Consider the following 22,294-nt stretch of genomic DNA (forward strand, 5'->3'; position numbering starts at 1 on the left):
TGCAGACTGTAGTAGATGTTACGAGCAACAGACCGGATCCTTTTCTCAGAAACCTGTCCAGTGGTGAGCAGGGAGGTTCCAGATACCATGTCAGATGATTGGGTGGTCTGGGGGAGCTCCTGCTGGTCTTTCACTATGGTTTGTATAATATCAGTAGATGTGGTGGATGTAGATACAGACTGGAGGTACTTATCTGTTGTACCTTCCTCCACAATGTTAAATGATCGAGAGATGACCTCACTCACTCCTTTCTCAGCTTTGGTTTGGAACTCATGACTAGAACGTTTTTGGAGGCTCTTTGTTGAAAGACTGTGGGAAGATGCAATGCCTTTGGAGGCAGCCGTGCTGCAATCTAGACTTACTGGAGAGGTTCGCTCAGTAGAACCTTGGAGACGTTCAAACATGTCTTCACATGGTGTTGGGGACCTTGACAAGGAGATGTCCTTCAGCTGAGACAGAACACCACCTACCAATATGTTGACCTCAAGGGACATATCAGATATTTTATTTCCTACTGTGGAGAAGCAAGATGCATTTGATGTCTGATCCTCGCATGAGGTCAAGATTGTTGAAATTACCTCTTTGGTACTATTGGTCAGTAGACCCTCGTCTGTTTCAGTCCAGAGAAGTTTTGAACTCTCGCTGACACCCCTGTGTAGAGTCACTTCCTGGTTCAAACTGGGCAAGTGAGGCACACTCTTACTAGCTTGCGTCAAGTTCTGGCTTGCCAAACCAAGGTACTCCTCAGTCACAAGATGTTCAGAGTCCTCTGTGGGTGTATGGCTAGACATTCTTCTCTGCACGTCTGACCTCCGCCGGTGAATGGTGAAGCCCTTTAATGTCTTCTTAATATTTTTATATAAACTAGTGGTAGCAGACCAGATCCTGCTCTTTCGCTTTTGTGCATTTTCCTGGAGGTCAGGTTCTCTCTCCTCTACTTCTGCAGGTTGCGCCAAGCTCTGCAAGTCTTCCACAAATGTGTCAATGATGCCAAAGGCAGCAGAATCCGCACAAATATCCTTTGACAAGGTTCTCTGGTTTAGAACGGAACAAGACCTGGATGCTACAGAATAAGCAGGCTGTGCACTAGTTAAGCTACTGTTGGACTTTTTAACTAGGAACTCACTCACTTGAGTGGTGTCTCTCTTGAATTCCTCACTTGAGAGTTTTTTCATGCAATCTAACAGACTGGTCAAAGAAGCTGTGGCCTTACTTCGGCTGTCCTCAATTTGACAGGGGAACTCATATACTATTGGTGATGAGGCCCTGGAATGGGAGATATCCCCAAGCTGAGCCAGAACACCCTCTACAAATTTCTCTCTCTCAAAAGAGAAGCCTGATCCTTTTCTCCAACAGTGTACAGGGGTCCTCCTTTGACATCTCAGTGTTGTACAAGACCAGAAGCTCTGAGATGACTTCTTTGGTGCAAGTTGTCAGAAGGAGCTTGCTTTCTTCTGACTCAGTTTTTTCCCAAAGAAGTTTTGAGCTCTCACTTAGGCCTCTTTGTAAAGTAACTGCACTAGTGGACTCTGGCAACTGAGGCTCACTCTTACTGGGCCTATATTTCATGTTTAAGCAAGGAAATGGAACTGTCTCCTTAAACTCAGCATTTGTGATGTTGTCATCAGATGTGACAATGCTCTTTAAGGTACATCCCTGAAGCTTGCCGAAATAATCTTTCAAGTTATTTTGGATGCTGTGGTAAATGTGAACAGCAGCAGACCAGGCACTCTTCTGTTGGGGACTCTCTTCAGATTCAGCCAAGGACTTCATATCTGACACGAAAGTCTTAACAAGTTTTTGGATGCTCTTAGATGTGAGCGTGCACGAGGAACTAGATTCACTAATTTTGTAGCTGCTCTCGTATTTCCTTATCAGGGCATCAAGATCCTCAATGAAGCCAACATGCGATGCCAAAAATGTGATCTTGTCCTTCAGATCTTCCAGCAAATTCTGTTCGTTCTCATCAACAAAAGCCACCATTGTGTCAGAGATGGTGGTCATGACTTGCCCTGTTAGACTCTTGCTCTCTTGGTCAACTTTTTCAAGTTTAGCAGCCTGCTCTCTCACCATGCTCTCAGTCACCTTGGTCTGTGAGTCTCCCCTTACCGGTGTCACTAGAGAGGTTTGGCTAGCGGAGGCACTCTTAACGACCACTGATAAGGCCGACTTGACATCTTTAGCCAACTCTGCCATTACAGCAGGGGTTAGCATCATAGAGCCTGCACTTCCAGATGGAGAATTGGACATGCATGCAAGTTTGGAGAGAGAACCTTGCAGGCTGTCCTGCACACAGGTGACGAGGGTGTCCTCTGAGACACCTAAGAGGACTTGTAGCGTCTCAGAGTCGGTTGTTTTCTTCTGCACATCAGACAGAGAGGTTAGAGTCCTTGGGGAAAAAAACAACAGAAATCATCAAAGTCAAACAAATAATATGTAAGGCTGTGATGCACATTCAGTGTGTCAAATACATCTGCACCATTGAAAACAATGAGGAAAACACTGCTGTTTCTCTGAGAAAAAACCTTAGTGGGATGTCAGCCTAACTGCTTAATTTCTAAAGCCCAATAAAATGTATTTTGTATAAGTCATTTGTATTAAAACTGGCCTGTAGATATCCATCTATCCTGGCAATATCTATCCTCTACAAAAATCCAAATTGCTATAAACTTCAAATACTGTAACTTCTAATAACTTCAAGGACAATCATAAATACAAGGCAGTTTGAAGAAATGTTAAAGGGAAATTTCTAAATGTTTCAACTTCATATTCATCATCTCCAGCACCACCCCAACATCGGCATATGTGAAAAACGGGCATTTCTATGTTTTGTAGTAAAAAAGAAAGATAAGTGTTTTCTATGACATGATCAACCAATTAGTAGGCAATGCCTACTCATAATTGGTTAAAATCACATGATGCACACTGATGATGTCATTAGAATCTGGAGCTGAGCATTTAACCAACATTTTTGTTATTTTTCGTTTTTTAAACAACTAATTAACCGACGTCGGCTCAATTATTTGAATTCCATATAGTTAATTTTTTTCTTCTTCTGTGAGCTCGATGCTCAGTTTCTGTAGAGATAAATCAGATCAAGCACGAACTATGCAATGTAGTAGGTAGTTGTAGTTTCCAACAGGTCAATATTCGACAGTTTGGCACAGAAAATATGGCAATTAATTCCCATAATCCATTGCACGCCCACTTGCTTGTCCACTCTGTGTGGAGCAGATACGTGAGACGGAGAGACGAGAGAATGCATGAGAGAGATAAAAAGCAGTTGCGTTGCGAGGATTCTCTACCTGGAAATACATGATCTAAGTGATTGACAGTTGGTGTTCAGCGGTCATAAAAGTAGGTCTTATTTACTTAGAAGAACTACTAAAATAGTGATTTTGTCAGACAGGATAAGCAGCAGCTCTATAGAGATGAGTTGATGACTTGGAATGAAATAATAAAAAGTCATCAAATAAATATTTTATATGAGAAAGTAAATGATGGTTGATAAGTCATAAACAGTAATGGACAGTCACTACCATCATGGGACTTACCTCATGGCCCCATTGGGCAGGTAGCTTCCACTGCCCTTAGTCAGGTAAATCTCCTTGAACTTAAGTTGTTGTGATTCCTGCTCTTCTTCCTCTTCCTGCTCCACACAGTTGGAGGAAGGGTAGGGAGTCGGCATGCGAAAGCTATTGTAAGACTTTCGACTGCCTGGCCTCTTAGGTACACCAGCCTCAGTAAATCTCACGCGGGACTTGGTGTTAACCTTATCGTCTAACAGACTGGTGAGTGACGCTGTGAGAGATCTCTGTGACAATGGAGAGGAGGCAGCATCTTGGATGCCCAGTAGTTCGTAAAGACCTGGGATGATGATCTGCATCAGCTTGTCCGATAAAAACTGGACAATCCTCAGACACAAGCCGGCAAGCTGTTGTTTTGTCAGCTGTATTCCAGAAACAGAGTAAGTGTTTTAAAATGTTGCATAGTGTGTCTTTCAAAAGCTTATGAACAAGGTTAAACATTAGGCAGAGCTTTCATGGTAATCTAATTACATTTTCAGTAACATGATCTTACCGGGTCAAACATGCCCTCACGAATCCCCCTCCATTGCCTGAAAACAATATTGTTATAAATGTAGTCATATCAGGATGTGTGGCAGAATTGTTTTTATTTAATTATTTGCCTGATCGTGAAGTTATACTTGCTTTGTGTCAGTTGTTTTGGCAAAATTGCAATGTGACAACTTTTCTAGCACTGAACATTTTTTTCCGATTGATCAGTTTCTAATTTGATCCTATTTCCTTGAAGGTGTGATAGTACCAAAGAAAACAGAACATACTTCTCAGTTAGGTTTTGAAGGAAGTCCATAAGTGTCAGATGTTCTACATTGTTGAGCTTCCCCTCTTCTGTGGTTTCCATCACTGAGGTTGCTCTGCTCCTGGTAGAATTGCTCTGCTCCTGGTAGAAATGTAATTATATTGCAAATAATCAAACTTAATATACAACAAATATCATACTGAAATAATTATTAACTGGCCAATTAAACAACTGCAACACAACAGAGATGTTGCCAATGATAGCATCACTATAACATTTTATTGGATTAATGTTGTAATATGAAATGACAAGGTCAACTTACCATCTCATTGACAGCTTCAGAGGTCAGGTGGTCATCCACCACACAGACAGGCAGGTCTAGAGACTGGGACAAGGCTCTATGGTCATAACCAGGAGAGAATGGAAACAACATCAGAGCAGTCCCAATGGCAGAATCTAACCACTGTCTTCATGTCAAAGACTCACTCATTTGCTTTGTCAAACCTACCCCTTAGAATGACTTCGATATTAACACGGAATATATTTTGTTATTAAGAGATCTCTCAATAATAATTCTCACAATAGCATATTGGTAGTAGTCAGTGACATATTAAAGATAAGCAGTGCTGGGTGTAGTTAAAACCCTGGATGGGGTTCGATCCCGGGCTGAGGTGCTGCTCAGCCTATTGTTTTTCTGAAAGTGTATATAATGTTGAAAATCTGACATGGTTTCTAAGGTACAAATTCAACCTATTTTATACAAGGTTTGGCTATGCTGAATTTAGTTTACAATGATGACATCATCCACTACACCCCCCACTCACTATATTTTAACCAATATATTTGCAGCCCACCAGCCCTAAAGCATGAACATGTTTTTTTGCTAGAAGATGTGGATTAAGAGAAGCAAAATAATCCTTTTCTCTAGTTTCATCTAAATGGAAGGGCAACATGACATTGACAAACCTTGTCATATCTGCTTTCACCGGGATTTAAAAACCCAGGCTTTCCTAAAATGTTTACCTCAGCCAGTCTAGAACCCAGGTGTGTCTGCAAAACACATGCACTCCTCCATAAGGTTCATGGCTTGCCTATTGTTTTATCGCAGTACAAGAGGGGCAATTGGATTCAGGATTACATTTACATTTACATTTAAGTCATTTAGCAGACGCTCTTATCCAGAGCGACTTACAAATTGGTGCATACACCTTATGACAACCAGTGGAACAGCCACTTGCATCTAAATCTTGTTGGGGGGGGGGGGGTGAGAAGGATTACTTACCCTTACTTACCCTATCCTAGGTATTCCTTGAAGAGGTGGGGTTTCAGGTGTCTCCGGAAGGTGGTGATTGACTCCGCTGTCCTGGCGTCGTGAGGGAGTTTGTTCCACCATTGGGGGGCCAGAGCAGCGAACAGTTTTGACTGGGCTGAGCGGGAACTGTACTTCCTCAGTGGTAGGGAGGCGAGCAGGCCAGAGGTGGATGAACGCAGTGTCCTTGTTTGGGTGTAGGGCCTGATCAGAGCCTGGAGGTACTGAGGTGCCGTTCCCCTCACAGCTCCGTAGGCGAGCACCATGGTCTTGTAGCGGATGCGAGCTTCAACTGGAAGCCAGTGGAGAGAGCGGAGGAGCGGGGTGACGTGAGAGAACTTGGGAAGGTTGAACACCAGACGGGCTGCGGCGTTCTGGATGAGTTGTAGGGGTTTAATGGCACAGGCAGGGAGCCCAGCCAACAGCGAGTTGCAGTAATCAAGACGGGAGATGACAAGTGCCTGGATTAGGACCTGCGCCGCTTCCTGTGTGAGGCAGGGTCGTACTCTGCGGATGTTGTAGAGCATGAACCTACAGGAACGGGACACCGCCTTGATGTTAGTTGAGAACGTCAGGGTGTTGTCCAGATCACGCCAAGGTTCTTAGCGCTCTGGGAGGAGGACACAATGGAGTTGTCAACCGTGATGGCGAGATCATGGAACGGGCAGTCCTTCCCCGGGAGGAAGAGGAGCTCCGTCTTGCTGAGGTTCAGCTTGAGGTGGTGATCCGTCATCCACACTGATATGTCTGCCAGACATGCAGAGATGCGATTCGCCACCTGGTCATCAGAAGGGGGAAAGGAGAAGATTAATTGTGTGTCGTCTGCATAGCAATGATAGGAGAGACCATGTGAGGTTATGACAGAGCCAAGTGACTTGGTGTATAGCGAGAATAAGAGAGGGCCTAGAACAGAGCCCTGGGGACACCAGTGGTGAGAGCGCGTGGTGAGGGAGACAGATTCTCGCCACGCCACCTGGTAGGAGCGACCTGTCAGGTAGGACGCAACCAAGCGTGGGCCGCGCCGGAGATGCCCAACTCGGAGAGGGTGGAGAGGAGGATCTGATGGTTCACAGTATCGAAGGCAGCCGATAGGTCTAGAAGGATGAGAGCAGAGGAGAGAGAGTTAGCTTTAGCAGTGCGGAGCGCCTCCGTGATACAGAGAAGAGCAGTCTCAGTTGAATGACTAGTCTTGAAACCTGACTGATTTGGATCAAGAAGGTCATTCTGAGAGAGATAGCGGTAGAGCTGGCCAAGGACGGCACGCTCAAGAGTTTTGGAGAGAAAAGAGAGAAGGGATACTGGTCTGTAGTTGTTGACATCGGAGGGATCGAGTGTAGGTTTTTTCAGAAGGGGTGCAACTCTCGCTCTCTTGAAGACGGGAGGGACGTAGCCAGCGGTCAGGGATGAGTTGATGAGCGAGGTGAGGTAAGGGAGAAGGTCTCCGGAAATGGTCTGGAGAAGAGAGGAGGGGATAGGGTCAAGCGGGCAGGTTGTTGGGCGGCCGGCCGTCACAAGACGCGAGATTTCATCTGGAGAGAGAGGGAGAAAGAGGTCAGAGCATAGGGTAGGGCAGTGTGGGCAGAACCAGCAGTGTCGTTTGACTTAGCAAACGAGGATCGGATGTCATCGACCTTCTTTTCAAAATGGTTGACGAAGTCATCTGCAGAGAGGGAGGAGGGAGGGGGGGAGGATTCAGGAGGGAGGAGAAGGTGGCAAAGAGCTTCCTAGGGTTAGAGGCAGATGCTTGGAATTTAGAGTGGTAGAAAGTGGCTTTAGCAGCAGAGACAGAGGAGGAAAATGTAGAGAGGAGGGAGTGAAAGGATGCCAGGTCCGCAGGGAGGCGAGTTTTCCTCCATTTCCGCTCGGCTGCCCGGAGCCCTGTTCTGTGAGCTCGCAATGAGTCGTCGAGCCACGGAGCGGGGAGGGGAGGACCGAGCCGGCCTGGAGGATAGGGGACATAGGGAGTCAAAGGATGCAGTAAGGGAGGAGAGGAGGGTTGAGGAGGCAGAATCAGGAGATAGGTTGGAGAAAGTTTGAGCAGAGGGAAGAGAAGATAGGATGGAAGAGGAGAGAGTAGCGGGGAGAGAGAGCGAAGGTTGGGACGGCGCGATACCATCCGAGTAGGGGCAGTGTGGGAAGTGTTGGATGAGAGCGAGAGGGAAAAGGATACAAGGTAGTGGTCGGAGACTTGGAGGGGAGTTGCAATGAGGTTAGTGGAAGAACAGCATCTAGTAAAGATGAGGTCAAGCGTATTGCCTGCCTTGTGAGTAGGGGGGAAGGTGAGAGGGTGAGGTCAAAGAGGAGAGGAGTGGAAAGAAGGAGGCAGAGAGGAATGAGTCAAAGGTAGACGTGGGGAGGTTAAAGTCGCCCAGAACTGTGAGAGGTGAGCCGTCCTCAGGAAAGGAGCTTATCAAGGCATCAAGCTCATTGATGAACTCTCCGAGGAACCTGGAGGGCGATAAATGATAAGGATGTTAAGCTTGAAAGGGCTGGTAACTGTGACAGCATGGAATTCAAAGGAGGCAATAGACAGATGGGTAAGGGGAGAAAGAGAGAAAGACCACTTGGGAGAGATGAGGATCCCGGTGCCACCACCCCGCTGACCAGAAGCTCTCGGGGTGTGCGAGAACACGTGGGCGGACGAGGAGAGAGCAGTAGGAGTAGCAGTGTTATCTGTGGTGATCCATGTTTCCGTCAGTGCCAAGAAGTCAAGGGACTGGAGGAGGCATAGGCTGAGATGAACTCTGCCTTGTTGGCCGCAGATTGGCAGTTCCAGAGGCTACCAGAGACCTGGAACTCCACGTGGGTCGTACGCGCTGGGACCACCAGGTTAGGGTGGTCGCGGCCACGCGGTGTGGAGCGTTTGTATGGTCTGTGCAGAGAGGAGAGAACAGGGATAGACAGACACATAGTTGACAGGCTACAGAAAAGGCTACGCTAATGCAAGGAAATTGGAATGACAAGCGGACTACACGTCTCGAATGTTCAGAAAGTTAAGCTTACGTAGCAAGAATCTTATTGACTAAAATGATTAAAATGATACAGTACTGCTAAAGTAGGCTAGCTGGCAGTAGCTGCGTTGTTGACACTACACTAATCAAGTCGTTCTGTTGAGTGTAATAATTTCTACAGTGCTGCTATTCGGGGGCTAGCTGGCTAGCTAGCAGTGTTGTTTACGTTACGTTGAGTTAAAAGAACGACAATAGCTGGCTAGCTAACCTAGGAAATCGGTCTAGACTACACAATTATCTTTGAAACAAAGACGGCTATGTAGCTAGCTATGTAGCTAGCTACGATCAAACAAATCAAACCGTTGTACTGTAATGAAATGAAAATGTGATACTACCTGTGAATGCGACCGGGTTGTTGAGTTCTATTCAGTAGACGTTGGCTAGCTGTTAGCTGTTAGCTGTTGGCTAGCTAGCAGAGTCTCCTACGTTAAGGACGACAAATAGCTGGCTAGCGAACCTCAGTGAATTAAGATAATCACTCCAAGGCTACACACACTAAACTACACAATTATCTTGGAAACAAAGACAGCTATGTAGCTAGCTAACACTGAACTAATCAAGTCGTACAGTTGAGTGAATAGCACTACAGTGATGCTAATCTGTGTGCGTTAGCTAGCGTTGCTAGCTCCTGGGCGAATAGCAGTGAAGGCTACGTTAGGGCGACGAAATACGTCAGTAACTATATACAGGGTCTGTTCCATGGTCAGTAGTTATATACAGGGTCTGTAGCTATATACAGGGTCAGTAGTTATATACAGGGTCAGTAGCTATATACAGGGTCAGTAGTTATATACAGGGTCAGTAGCTATATACAGGGTCAGTAGCTATATACAGGGTCAGTAGCTATATACAGGGTCTGTTCCAGGGTCAGTAGCTATATGCAGGATCAGTAGCTATATACAGGGTCAGTAGTTATATACAGGGTCAGTTCCAGGGTCCGTAGCTATATACAGGGTCAGTAGTTATATACAGGGTCAGTAGTTATATACAGGGTCAGTTCCAGGGTCAGTAGTTATATACAGGGTCAGTTCCAGGGTCAGTAGCTATATACAGGGTCAGTAGCTATTTACAGGGTCAGTAGTTATATACAGGGTCATTAGTTATATTCAGGGTATGTTCCAGGGTCAGTAGTTATATGCAGGATCAGTAGCTATATACAGGGTCAGTAGCTATATACAGGGTCAGTAGTTATATACAGGGTCAGTTCCAGGGTCCGTAGCTATATACAGGGTAGGTAGTTATATAAGGGACAGTAGTTATAGACAGGGTCAGTTGTTACATAGAGGGTCAGTTCCAGGGTCAGTAGCTATATACAGGGTCAGTTCCAGGGTCAGTAGTTATATACAGGGTCAGTAGTTATATACAGGGTCAGTTCCAGGGTCAGTAGTTATAGACAGGGTCAGTAGTTATATAGGGTCAATTCCAGGGTAGTTATATACAGGGTAGTAGTTATATAAGGGTCAGTAGTATATAGACCAGGGTCAGTACAGGGTCATATTATGACACAGGGTAGACCAGGGTAGTTATATACAGGGTCAGTAGTTATATACAGGGTCAGTTCCAGGTTATATACATGGTCAGTAGTTATATACAGGGTCAGTTCCAGGGTCAGTAGTTATATACAGGGTCAGTAGTTATATACAGGGTCAGTTCCAGGGTCAGTAGTTATATACAGAGTCAGTAGTTATATACAGGGTCATTGGCTATATACAGGGTCAGTAGTTATATACAGGGTCAGTAGCTATATACAGGGTCAGTAGTTATATACAGGGTCAGTAGCTATATACAGGGTCAGTTCCAGGGTCAGTAGTTATATACAGGGTCAGTTCCAGGGTCAGTAGTTATATACAAGGTCAGTAGCTATATACAGAGTCAGTAGTTATATACAGGGTCAGTAGTTATATACAGGGTCAGTAGCTATATACAGGGTCAGTAGCTATATACAGAGTCAGTAGTTATATGCAGGGTCAGTAGCTATATACAGGGTCAGTAGCTATATACAGGGTCAGTAGCTATATACAGGGTCAGTAGTTATGTACAGGATCAGTTCCAGGGTCAGTAGCTATACACAAGATCAGTAGTTATATACAGGGTCAGTAGTTATGTACAGGGTCAGTAGCTATATACAGGGTCAGTAGCTATATACAGGGTCAGTAGTTATATACAGGGTCAGTAGTTATATACAGGGTCAGTAGCTATATACAGGGTCAGTAGCTATATACAGGGTCAGTAGTTATGTACAGGATCAGTTCCAGGGTCAGTAGCTATACACAGGATCAGTAGTTATATACAGGGTCCGTATTTATATACAGGGTCAGTAGTTATATACAGGGTCAGTAGTTATATACAGGGTCAGTAGTTATATACAGGGTCAGTAGCTATATACAGGGTCAGTAGTTATATATAGGGTCAGTAGTTATATACAGGGCCAGTAGTTATATACAGGGTCAGTAGTTATATACAGGATCAGTTGATATGTAAAGGGTCAGTTCCAGGATCAGTAGTTATACACAGGATCAGACGTTATATACAGGGTCAGTAGCTATATACAGAGTCTGTTCCAGGGTCAGTAGTTATATACAGGGTCTGTTCCAGGGTCAGTAGTTATATACAGGGTCTGTTCCAGGGTCAGTAGTTATATACAGAGTCTGTTCCAGGGTCAGTAGCTATATACAGGGTCAGTAGTTATATACAGGGTCTGTTCCAGGGTCAGTAGTTATGTACAGGGTCAGTAGTTATATACAGGATCAGTAGTTATATACAGGGGCAGTAGCTATATACAGGATCAGTAGCTATATACAGGGTCAGTAGTTATGTACAGGATCAGTTCCAGGGTCAGTAGCTATACACAGGATCAGTAGTTATATACAGGGACAGTTCCAGGGTCAGTAGTTATATACAGGGTCAGTAGTTATATACAGGGTCAGTAGCTATATACAGGGTCAGTAGCTATATACAGGGTCAGTAGCTATATACAGGGTCAGTAACTATATACAGGGTCTGTTCCATGGTCAGTAGTTATATACAGGGTCTGTAGTTATATACAGGGTCAGTAGCTATATACAGGGTCAGTAGCTATATACAGGGTCAGTAGCTATATACAGGGTCAGTAACTATATACAGGGTCTGTTCCATGGTCAGTAGTTATATACAGGGTCTGTAGTTATATACAGGGTCAGTAGCTATATACAGGGTCAGTAGCTATATACAGGACCAGTAGCTATATACAGGGTCAGTAACTATATACAGGGTCTGTTCCATGGTCAGTAGTTATATACAGGGTCAGAAGTTATATACAGAGTAAGTAGCTATATACAGGGTCAGTAGTTATATACAGGGTCAGTAGTTATATACAGGGTCAGTAGCTATATACAGGGTCAGTAGCTATATACAGGGTCAGTAGCTATATACAGGGTCAGTAGTTATATACAGGGTCAGTAGTTATATACAGGGTCAGTAGCTATATACAGGGTCAGTAGCTATATACAGGGTCAGTAGTTATGTACAGGATCAGTTCCAGGGTCAGTAGCTATACACAGGATCAGTAGTTATATACAGGGTCCGTATTTATATACAGGGTCAGTAGTTATATACAGGGTCAGTAGTTATATACAGGGTCAGTAGTTATATACAGGGTCAGTAGCTATATACAGGGTCAGTAGTTATATATAGGGTCAGTAGTTATATACAGGGCCAGTAGTTATATACAGGGTCAGTAGTTATATACAGGATCAGTTGATATGTAAAGGGTCAGTTCCAGGATCAGTAGTTATACACAGGATCAGACGTTATATACAGGGTCAGTAGCTATATACAGAGTCTGTTCCAGGGTCAGTAGTTATATACAGGGTCTGTTCCAGGGTCAGTAGTTATATACAGGGTCTGTTCCAGGGTCAGTAGTTATATACAGAGTCTGTTCCAGGGTCAGTAGCTATATACAGGGTCAGTAGTTATATACAGGGTCTGTTCCAGGGTCAGTAGTTATGTACAGGGTCAGTAGTTATATACAGGATCAGTAGTTATATACAGGGGCAGTAGCTATATACAGGATCAGTAGCTATATACAGGGTCAGTAGTTATGTACAGGATCAGTTCCAGGGTCAGTAGCTATACACAGGATCAGTAGTTATATACAGGGACAGTTCCAGGGTCAGTAGTTATATACAGGGTCAGTAGTTATATACAGGGTCAGTAGCTATATACAGGGTCAGTAGCTATATACAGGGTCAGTAGCTATATACAGGGTCAGTAACTATATACAGGGTCTGTTCCATGGTCAGTAGTTATATACAGGGTCTGTAGTTATATACAGGGTCAGTAGCTATATACAGGGTCAGTAGCTATATACAGGGTCAGTAGCTATATACAGGGTCAGTAACTATATACAGGGTCTGTTCCATGGTCAGTAGTTATATACAGGGTCTGTAGTTATATACAGGGTCAGTAGCTATATACAGGGTCAGTAGCTATATACAGGGCCAGTAGCTATATACAGGGTCAGTAACTATATACAGGGTCTGTTCCATGGTCAGTAGTTATATACAGGGTCAGAAGTTATATACAGAGTAAGTAGCTATATACAGGGTCAGTAGTTATATACAGGGTCAGTAGTTATATACAGGGTCAGTAGCTATATACAGGGTCAGTAGCTATATACAGGGTCAGTAACTATATACAGGGTCTGTTCCATGGTCAGTAGTTATATACAGGGTCTGTAGTTATATACAGGGTCAGTAGCTATATACAGGGTCAGTAACTATATACAGGGTCAGTAGTTATATACAGGGTCAGTAGCTATATACAGGGTCAGTAGTTATATACAGGGTCAGTAGCTATATACAGGGTCAGTAGCTATATACAGGGTCAGTAACTATATACAGGGTCTGTTCCATTGTCAGTAGTTATATACAGGGTCTGTAGTTATATACAGGGTCAGTAGCTATATACAGGGTCAGTAACTATATACACGGTCAGTAGTTATATACTGGGTCAGTAGCTATATACAGGGTTAGTAGCTATATACAGGGTCAGTAGTTATATACAGGGTCAGTAACTATATACTGGGTCAGTAGTTATATACAGGGTCAGTAGCTATATACAGGGTCAGTAGTTATATACAGGGTCAGTAGTTATATACAGGGTCAGTAGTTATATACAGGGTCAGTAACTATATACTGGGTCAGTAGTTATATACAGGGTCAGTAGCTATATACAGGGTCAGTAGTTATATACAGGGTCAGTAGCTATATACTGGGTCAGTCGTTATATACAGGGTCAGTAGCTATATACAGGGTCAGTAGTTATATACAGGGTCAGTAGCTATATACAGGGTCAGTAGCTATATACAGGGTCAGTAACTATATACAGGGTCTGTTCCATTGTCAGTAGTTATACACAGGGTCAGTAGTTATATACAGGGTCAGTAGCTATATACAGGGTCAGTAACTATATACAGGGTCAGTAGTTATATACAGGGTCAGTAGCTATATACAGGGTCAGTAGTTATATGCAGGGTCAGTAGCTATATACAGGGTCAGTAGCTATATACAGGGTCAGTAGCTATATACAGGGTCAGTAGTTATGTACAGGATCAGTTCCAGGGTCAGTAGCTATACACAAGATCAGTAGTTATATACAGGGTCAGTAGTTATGTACAGGGTCAGTAGCTATATACAGGGTCAGTAGCTATATACAGGGTCAGTAGTTATATGCAGGGTCAGTAGCTATATACAGGGTCAGTAGCTATATACAGGGTCAGTAGCTATATACAGGGTCAGTAGTTATGTACAGGATCAGTTCCAGGGTCAGTAGCTATATCCAGGGTCTGTTCCAGGGTCAGTAGCTATATCCAGGGTCTGTTCCAGGGTCGGTAGCTATATCCAGGGTCTGTTCCAGGGTCAGTAGCTATATCCAGGGTCTGTTCCAGGGTCAGTAGCTATATCCAGGGTCTGTTCCAGGGTCAGTAGCTATATCCAGGGTCTGTTCCAGGGTCGGTAGCTATATCCAGGGTCTGTTCCAGGGTCAGTAGCTATGCACAGGGTCAGTAACTATATACAGGGTCAGTAGCTATGTACAGGGTCAGTTCCAGGGTCAGTAGTTATATACAGGGCCAACAGCTATATACAGGGTCAGTAGCTATATACAGGGTCAGTAGCTATATACAGGGTCAGTAGTTATATACAGGGTCAGTAGCTATATACAGGGTCAGTAGTTATGTACACGGTCAGTAGCTATATACAGTGTCAGTAGCTATATACAGGGTCAGTAGCTATATACAGGGTCAGTAGCTATATACAGGGTCAGTAGCTATATACAGTGTCAGTAGCTATATACAGGGTCAGTAGCTATATACAGGGTCAGTAGCTATATACAGGGTCAGTAGTTATATACAGGGTCAGTAGTTATATACAGGGTCAGTTCCAGGGTCAGTAGTTATATACAGGGTCAGTAGTTATATACAGGGTCAGTTCCAGGGTCAGTAGTTATATACAGGGTCAGTAGTTATATACAGGGTCAATTCCAGGGTCAGTAGTTATATACAGGGTCAGTAGTTATATACAGGGTCAGTAGTTATATACAGGGTCAGTTCCAGGGTCAGTAGTTATATACAGGGTCAGTAGTTATATACAGGGTCAGTTCCAGGGTCAGTAGTTATATACATGGTCAGTAGTTATATACAGGGTCAGTTCCAGGGTCAGTAGTTATATACAGGGTCAGTAGTTATATACAGGGTCAGTTCCAGGGTCAGTAGTTATATACAGAGTCAGTAGTTATATACAGGGTCATTGGCTATATACAGGGTCAGTAGTTATATACAGGGTCAGTAGCTATATACAGGGTCAGTAGTTATATACAGGGTCAGTAGCTATATACAGGGTCAGTTCCAGGGTCAGTAGTTATATACAGGGTCAGTTCCAGGGTCAGTAGTTATATACAAGGTCAGTAGCTATATACAGAGTCAGTAGTTATATACAGGGTCAGTAGTTATATACAGGGTCAGTAGCTATATACAGGGTCAGTAGCTATATACAGAGTCAGTAGTTATATGCAGGGTCAGTAGCTATATACAGGGTCAGTAGCTATATACAGGGTCAGTAGCTATATACAGGGTCAGTAGTTATGTACAGGATCAGTTCCAGGGTCAGTAGCTATACACAAGATCAGTAGTTATATACAGGGTCAGTAGTTATGTACAGGGTCAGTAGCTATATACAGGGTCAGTAGCTATATACAGGGTCAGTAGTTATATACAGGGTCAGTAGTTATATACAGGGTCAGTAGCTATATACAGGGTCAGTAGCTATATACAGGGTCAGTAGTTATGTACAGGATCAGTTCCAGGGTCAGTAGCTATACACAGGATCAGTAGTTATATACAGGGTCCGTATTTATATACAGGGTCAGTAGTTATATACAGGGTCAGTAGTTATATACAGGGTCAGTAGTTATATACAGGGTCAGTAGCTATATACAGGGTCAGTAGTTATATATAGGGTCAGTAGTTATATACAGGGCCAGTAGTTATATACAGGGTCAGTAGTTATATACAGGATCAGTTGATATGTAAAGGGTCAGTTCCAGGATCAGTAGTTATACACAGGATCAGACGTTATATACAGGGTCAGTAGCTATATACAGAGTCTGTTCCAGGGTCAGTAGTTATATACAGGGTCTGTTCCAGGGTCAGTAGTTATATACAGGGTCTGTTCCAGGGTCAGTAGTTATATACAGAGTCTGTTCCAGGGTCAGTAGCTATATACAGGGTCAGTAGTTATATACAGGGTCTGTTCCAGGGTCAGTAGTTATGTACAGGGTCAGTAGTTATATACAGGATCAGTAGTTATATACAGGGGCAGTAGCTATATACAGGATCAGTAGCTATATACAGGGTCAGTAGTTATGTACAGGATCAGTTCCAGGGTCAGTAGCTATACACAGGATCAGTAGTTATATACAGGGACAGTTCCAGGGTCAGTAGTTATATACAGGGTCAGTAGTTATATACAGGGTCAGTAGCTATATACAGGGTCAGTAGCTATATACAGGGTCAGTAGCTATATACAGGGTCAGTAACTATATACAGGGTCTGTTCCATGGTCAGTAGTTATATACAGGGTCTGTAGTTATATACAGGGTCAGTAGCTATATACAGGGTCAGTAGCTATATACAGGGTCAGTAGCTATATACAGGGTCAGTAACTATATACAGGGTCTGTTCCATGGTCAGTAGTTATATACAGGGTCTGTAGTTATATACAGGGTCAGTAGCTATATACAGGGTCAGTAGCTATATACAGGGCCAGTAGCTATATACAGGGTCAGTAACTATATACAGGGTCTGTTCCATGGTCAGTAGTTATATACAGGGTCAGAAGTTATATACAGAGTAAGTAGCTATATACAGGGTCAGTAGTTATATACAGGGTCAGTAGTTATATACAGGGTCAGTAGCTATATACAGGGTCAGTAGCTATATACAGGGTCAGTAACTATATACAGGGTCTGTTCCATGGTCAGTAGTTATATACAGGGTCTGTAGTTATATACAGGGTCAGTAGCTATATACAGGGTCAGTAACTATATACAGGGTCAGTAGTTATATACAGGGTCAGTAGCTATATACAGGGTCAGTAGTTATATACAGGGTCAGTAGCTATATACAGGGTCAGTAGCTATATACAGGGTCAGTAACTATATACAGGGTCTGTTCCATTGTCAGTAGTTATATACAGGGTCTGTAGTTATATACAGGGTCAGTAGCTATATACAGGGTCAGTAACTATATACACGGTCAGTAGTTATATACTGGGTCAGTAGCTATATACAGGGTTAGTAGCTATATACAGGGTCAGTAGTTATATACAGGGTCAGTAACTATATACTGGGTCAGTAGTTATATACAGGGTCAGTAGCTATATACAGGGTCAGTAGTTATATACAGGGTCAGTAGTTATATACCGGGTCAGTAGTTATATACAGGGTCAGTAACTATATACTGGGTCAGTAGTTATATACAGGGTCAGTAGCTATATACAGGGTCAGTAGTTATATACAGGGTCAGTAGCTATATACTGGGTCAGTCGTTATATACAGGGTCAGTAGCTATATACAGGGTCAGTAGTTATATACAGGGTCAGTAGCTATATACAGGGTCAGTAGCTATATACAGGGTCAGTAACTATATACAGGGTCTGTTCCATTGTCAGTAGTTATATACAGGGTCTGTAGTTATATACAGGGTCAGTAGCTATATACAGGGTCAGTAACTATATACAGGGTCAGTAGTTATATACAGGGTCAGTGTCTATATACAGGGTCAGTAGCTATATACAGGGTCAGTAGTTATATACAGGGTCAGTAACTATATACTGGGTCAGTAGTTATATACAGGGTCAGTAGCTATATACAGGGTCAGTAGTTATATACAGGGTCAGTAGTTATATACAGGGTCAGTAACTATATACTGGGTCAGTAGTTATATACAGGGTCAGTAGCTATATACAGGGTCAGTAGTTATATACAGAGTCTGTTCCAGGGTCAGTAGCTATATACAGGGTCAGTAGTTATATACAGGGTCTGTTCCAGGGTCAGTAGTTATGTACAGGGTCAGTAGTTATATACAGGATCAGTAGTTATATACAGGGTCAGTAGCTATATACAGGGTCAGTAGCTATATACAGGGTCAGTAGTTATGTACAGGATCAGTTCCAGGGTCAGTAGCTATACACAGGATCAGTAGTTATATACAGGGACAGTTCCAGGGTCAGTAGCTATATACAGGGTATGTTCCAGGGTCAGTAGCTATATACAGGGTCAGTAGTTATGTACAGGATCAGTTCCAGGGTCAGTAGCTATACACAGGGTCAGTAGTTATATACAGGGTCAGTAGTTATATACAGGGTCAGTAGCTATATACAGGGTCAGTAACTATATACAGGGTCTGTTCCATTGTCAGTAGTTATACACAGGGTCAGTAGTTATATACAGGGTCAGTAGCTATATACAGGGTCAGTAACTATATACAGGGTCAGTAGTTATATACAGGGTCAGTAGCTATATACAGGGTCAGTAGTTATATGCAGGGTCAGTAGCTATATACAGGGTCAGTAGCTATATACAGGGTCAGTAGCTATATACAGGGTCAGTAGTTATGTACAGGATCAGTTCCAGGGTCAGTAGCTATACACAAGATCAGTAGTTATATACAGGGTCAGTAGTTATGTACAGGGTCAGTAGCTATATACAGGGTCAGTAGCTATATACAGGGTCAGTAGTTATATGCAGGGTCAGTAGCTATATACAGGGTCAGTAGCTATATACAGGGTCAGTAGCTATATACAGGGTCAGTAGTTATGTACAGGATCAGTTCCAGGGTCAGTAGCTATATCCAGGGTCTGTTCCAGGGTCAGTAGCTATATCCAGGGTCTGTTCCAGGGTCGGTAGCTATATCCAGGGTCTGTTCCAGGGTCAGTAGCTATATCCAGGGTCTGTTCCAGGGTCAGTAGCTATATCCAGGGTCTGTTCCAGGGTCAGTAGCTATATCCAGGGTCTGTTCCAGGGTCGGTAGCTATATCCAGGGTCTGTTCCAGGGTCAGTAGCTATGCACAGGGTCAGTAACTATATACAGGGTCAGTAGCTATGTACAGGGTCAGTTCCAGGGTCAGTAGTTATATACAGGGTCAGTAGCTATATACAGGGTCAGTAGCTATATACAGGGTCAGTAGTTATATACAGGGTCAGTAGCTATATACAGGGTCAGTAGTTATGTACACGGTCAGTAGCTATATACAGTGTCAGTAGCTATATACAGGGTCAGTAGCTATATACAGGGTCAGTAGCTATATACAGGGTCAGTAGTTATATACAGGGCCAATAGCTATATACAGGGTCAGTAGCTATATACAGGGTCAGTAGTTATATACAGGGTCAGTAGCTATATACAGGGTCAGTTCCAGGGTCAGTAGCTATATACAGGGTCAGTTCCAGGGTCAGTAGCTTTATACAGGGTCAGTAGTTATATACAGGGTCAGTTCCAGGTTCAGTAGCTATATACAGGGTCAGTAGTTATATACAGGGTCAGTAGTTATATACAGGGTCAGTTCCAGGGTCAGTAGTTATATACAGGGTCAGTAGTTATATACAGGGTCAGTTCCAGGGTCAGTAGTTATATACAGGGTCAGTAGTTATATACAGGGTCAATCTCAGGGTCAGTAGTTATATACAGGGTCAGTAGTTATATACAGGGTCAGTAGTTATATATAGGGTCAGTTCCAGGGTCAGTAGTTATATACAGGGTCAGTAGTTATATACATGGTCAGTTCCAGGGTCAGTAGTTATGTACAGGGTCAGCAGTTATATTCAGGGTCAGTTCCAGGGTCAGTAGTTATATACAGGGTCAGTTCCAGGGTCAGTAGTTATATACAGGGTCAGTTCCAGGGTCAGTAGTTATATTCAGGGTCAGTTCCAGGGTCAGTAGTTATATACAGGGTCAGTTCCAGAGTCAGTAGTTATATACAGGGTCAGTAGTTATATACAGAGTCAGTAGCTATATACAGGGTCAGTAGTTATATACAGGGTCAGTAGCTATATACAGGGTCAGTAGCTATATACAGGGTCAGTAACTATATACAGGGTCTGTTCCATGGTCAGTAGTTATATACAGGGTCTGTAGTTATATACAGGGTCAGTAGCTATATACAGGGTCAGTAACTATATACAGGGTCAGTAGTTTTATACAGGGTCAGTAGTTATATACAGGGTCAGTAGCTATATACAGGGTCAGTAGCTATATACAGGGTCAGTAACTATATACAGGGTCAGTAACTATATACAGGGTCTGTTCCATGGTCAGTAGTTATATACAGGGTCTGTAGCTATATACAGGGTCAGTAGTTATATACAGGGTCAGTAGCTATATACAGGGTCAGTAGTTATATACAGGGTCAGTAGCTATATACAGGGTCAGTAGCTATATACAGGGTCAGTAGCTATATACAGGGTCTGTTCCAGGGTCAGTAGCTATATACAGGGTCTGTTCCAGGGTTAGTAGCTATATACAGGGTCAGTTCCAGGGTCAGTAGTTATATACAGGGACAGTTCCAGGGTCTGTAGCTATATACAGGGTCAGTTCCAGGGTCAGTAGCTATATACAGGGTCAGTAGCTATTTACAGGGTCAGTAGTTATATACAGGGTCATTAGTTATATTCAGGGTATGTTCCAGGGTCAGTAGTTATATGCAGGATAAGTAGCTATATACAGGGTCAGTAGCTATATACAGGGTCAGTAGTTATATACAGGGTCAGTAGCTATATACAGGGTCAGTAGCTATATACAGGGTCAGTAACTATATACAGGGTCTGTTCCATGGTCAGTAGTTATATACAGGGTCTGTAGCTATATACAGGGTCAGTAGTTATATACAGGGTCAGTAGTTATATACAGGGTCAGTAGCTATATACAGGGTCAGTAGCTATATACAGGGTCAGTAGCTATATACAGGGTCAGTAGCTATATACAGGGTCTGTTCCAGGGTCAGAAGCTATATACAGGGTCTGTTCCAGGGTTAGTAGCTATATACAGGGTCAGTTCCAGGGTCAGTAGTTATATGCAGGATCAGTAGCTATATACAGGGTCAGTAGTTATATACAGGGTCAGTTCCAGGGTCCGTAGCTATATACAGGGTAAGTAGTTATATACAGGGTCAGTAGTTATATACAGGGTCAGTAGTTATATACATGGTCAGTTCCAGGGTCAGTAGTTATATACAGGGTCAGTTCCAGGGTCAGTAGTTATATACATGGTCAGTAGTTATATACAGGGTCAGTTCCAGGGTCAGTAGTTATATACAGGGTCAGTTCCAGGGTCAGTAGCTATATACAGGGTCAGTAGCTATTTACAGGGTCAGTAGTTATATACAGGGTCATTAGTTATATTCAGGGTATGTTCCAGGGTCAGTAGTTATATGCAGGATCAGTAGCTATATACAGGGTCAGTAGCTATATACAGGGTCAGTAGCTATATACAGGGTCAGTAACTATATACAGGGTCTGTTCCATGGTCAGTAGTTATATACAGGGTCTGTAGTTATATACAGGGTCAGTAGCTATATACAGGGTCAGTAGCTATATACAGGGTCAGTAGCTATATACAGGGTCAGTAACTATATACAGGGTCTGTTCCATGGTCAGTAGTTATATACAGGGTCTGTAGTTATATACAGGGCCAACAGCTATATACAGGGTCAGTAGCTATATACAGGGTCAGTAGCTATATACAGGGTCAGTAGTTATATACAGGGTCAGTAGCTATATACAGGGTCAGTAGTTATGTACACGGTCAGTAGCTATATACAGTGTCAGTAGCTATATACAGGGTCAGTAGCTATATACAGGGTCAGTAGCTATATACAGGGTCAGTAGTTATATACAGGGCCAATAGCTATATACAGGGTCAGTAGCTATATACAGGGTCAGTAGTTATATACAGGGTCAGTAGCTATATACAGGGTCAGTTCCAGGGTCAGTAGCTATATACAGGGTCAGTTCCAGGGTCAGTAGCTTTATACAGGGTCAGTAGTTATATACAGGGTCAGTTCCAGGTTCAGTAGCTATATACAGGGTCAGTAGTTATATACAGGGTCAGTAGTTATAT

General features: G+C 43.2%; 2 protein-coding genes across 5 annotated transcripts in view; one reads left to right on the plus strand and one right to left on the minus strand.

Moving 5' to 3' along the window:
- LOC118372902 (netrin-G1-like) overlaps positions 1-22,294 on the plus strand; it is an 808,457-nt gene that overhangs the window by 460,114 nt on the left and 326,049 nt on the right. The gene's annotated exons all lie outside the window — the stretch shown is intronic.
- LOC127916453 (uncharacterized) lies at positions 1,324-4,991 on the minus strand. The gene is made up of 5 exons (XM_052498238.1): positions 4,646-4,991; positions 4,346-4,464; positions 4,081-4,117; positions 3,555-3,949; positions 1,324-2,389 (listed from the first exon to the last, which is right to left on the minus strand). The coding sequence occupies exons 1-5, from the start codon at positions 4,754-4,756 to the stop codon at positions 1,324-1,326; spliced, it is 1,728 nt and encodes a 575-aa protein (XP_052354198.1). The 5' UTR covers positions 4,757-4,991.

Source organism: Oncorhynchus keta, chromosome 4 (genome assembly GCF_023373465.1).
Source record: "Oncorhynchus keta strain PuntledgeMale-10-30-2019 chromosome 4, Oket_V2, whole genome shotgun sequence".
Lineage (NCBI taxonomy): Eukaryota > Metazoa > Chordata > Actinopteri > Salmoniformes > Salmonidae > Oncorhynchus > Oncorhynchus keta.

Excerpts from the sequence above, each read along its gene's own strand:
- LOC127916453 (XM_052498238.1), bottom strand. The coding sequence starts at position 4,756 with ATGTTGTTTCCATTCTCTCCTGGTTATGACCATAGAGCCTTGTCCCAG. Across the intron at positions 4,465-4,645 it reads CTGAAGCTGTCAATGAGATG|GAGCAGAGCAATTCTACCAG; the intron begins GTAAGTTGACCT and ends CATTTCTACCAG. Across the intron at positions 3,950-4,080 it reads GTGAGGGCATGTTTGACCCG|CTGACAAAACAACAGCTTGC; the intron begins GTAAGATCATGT and ends TCTGGAATACAG.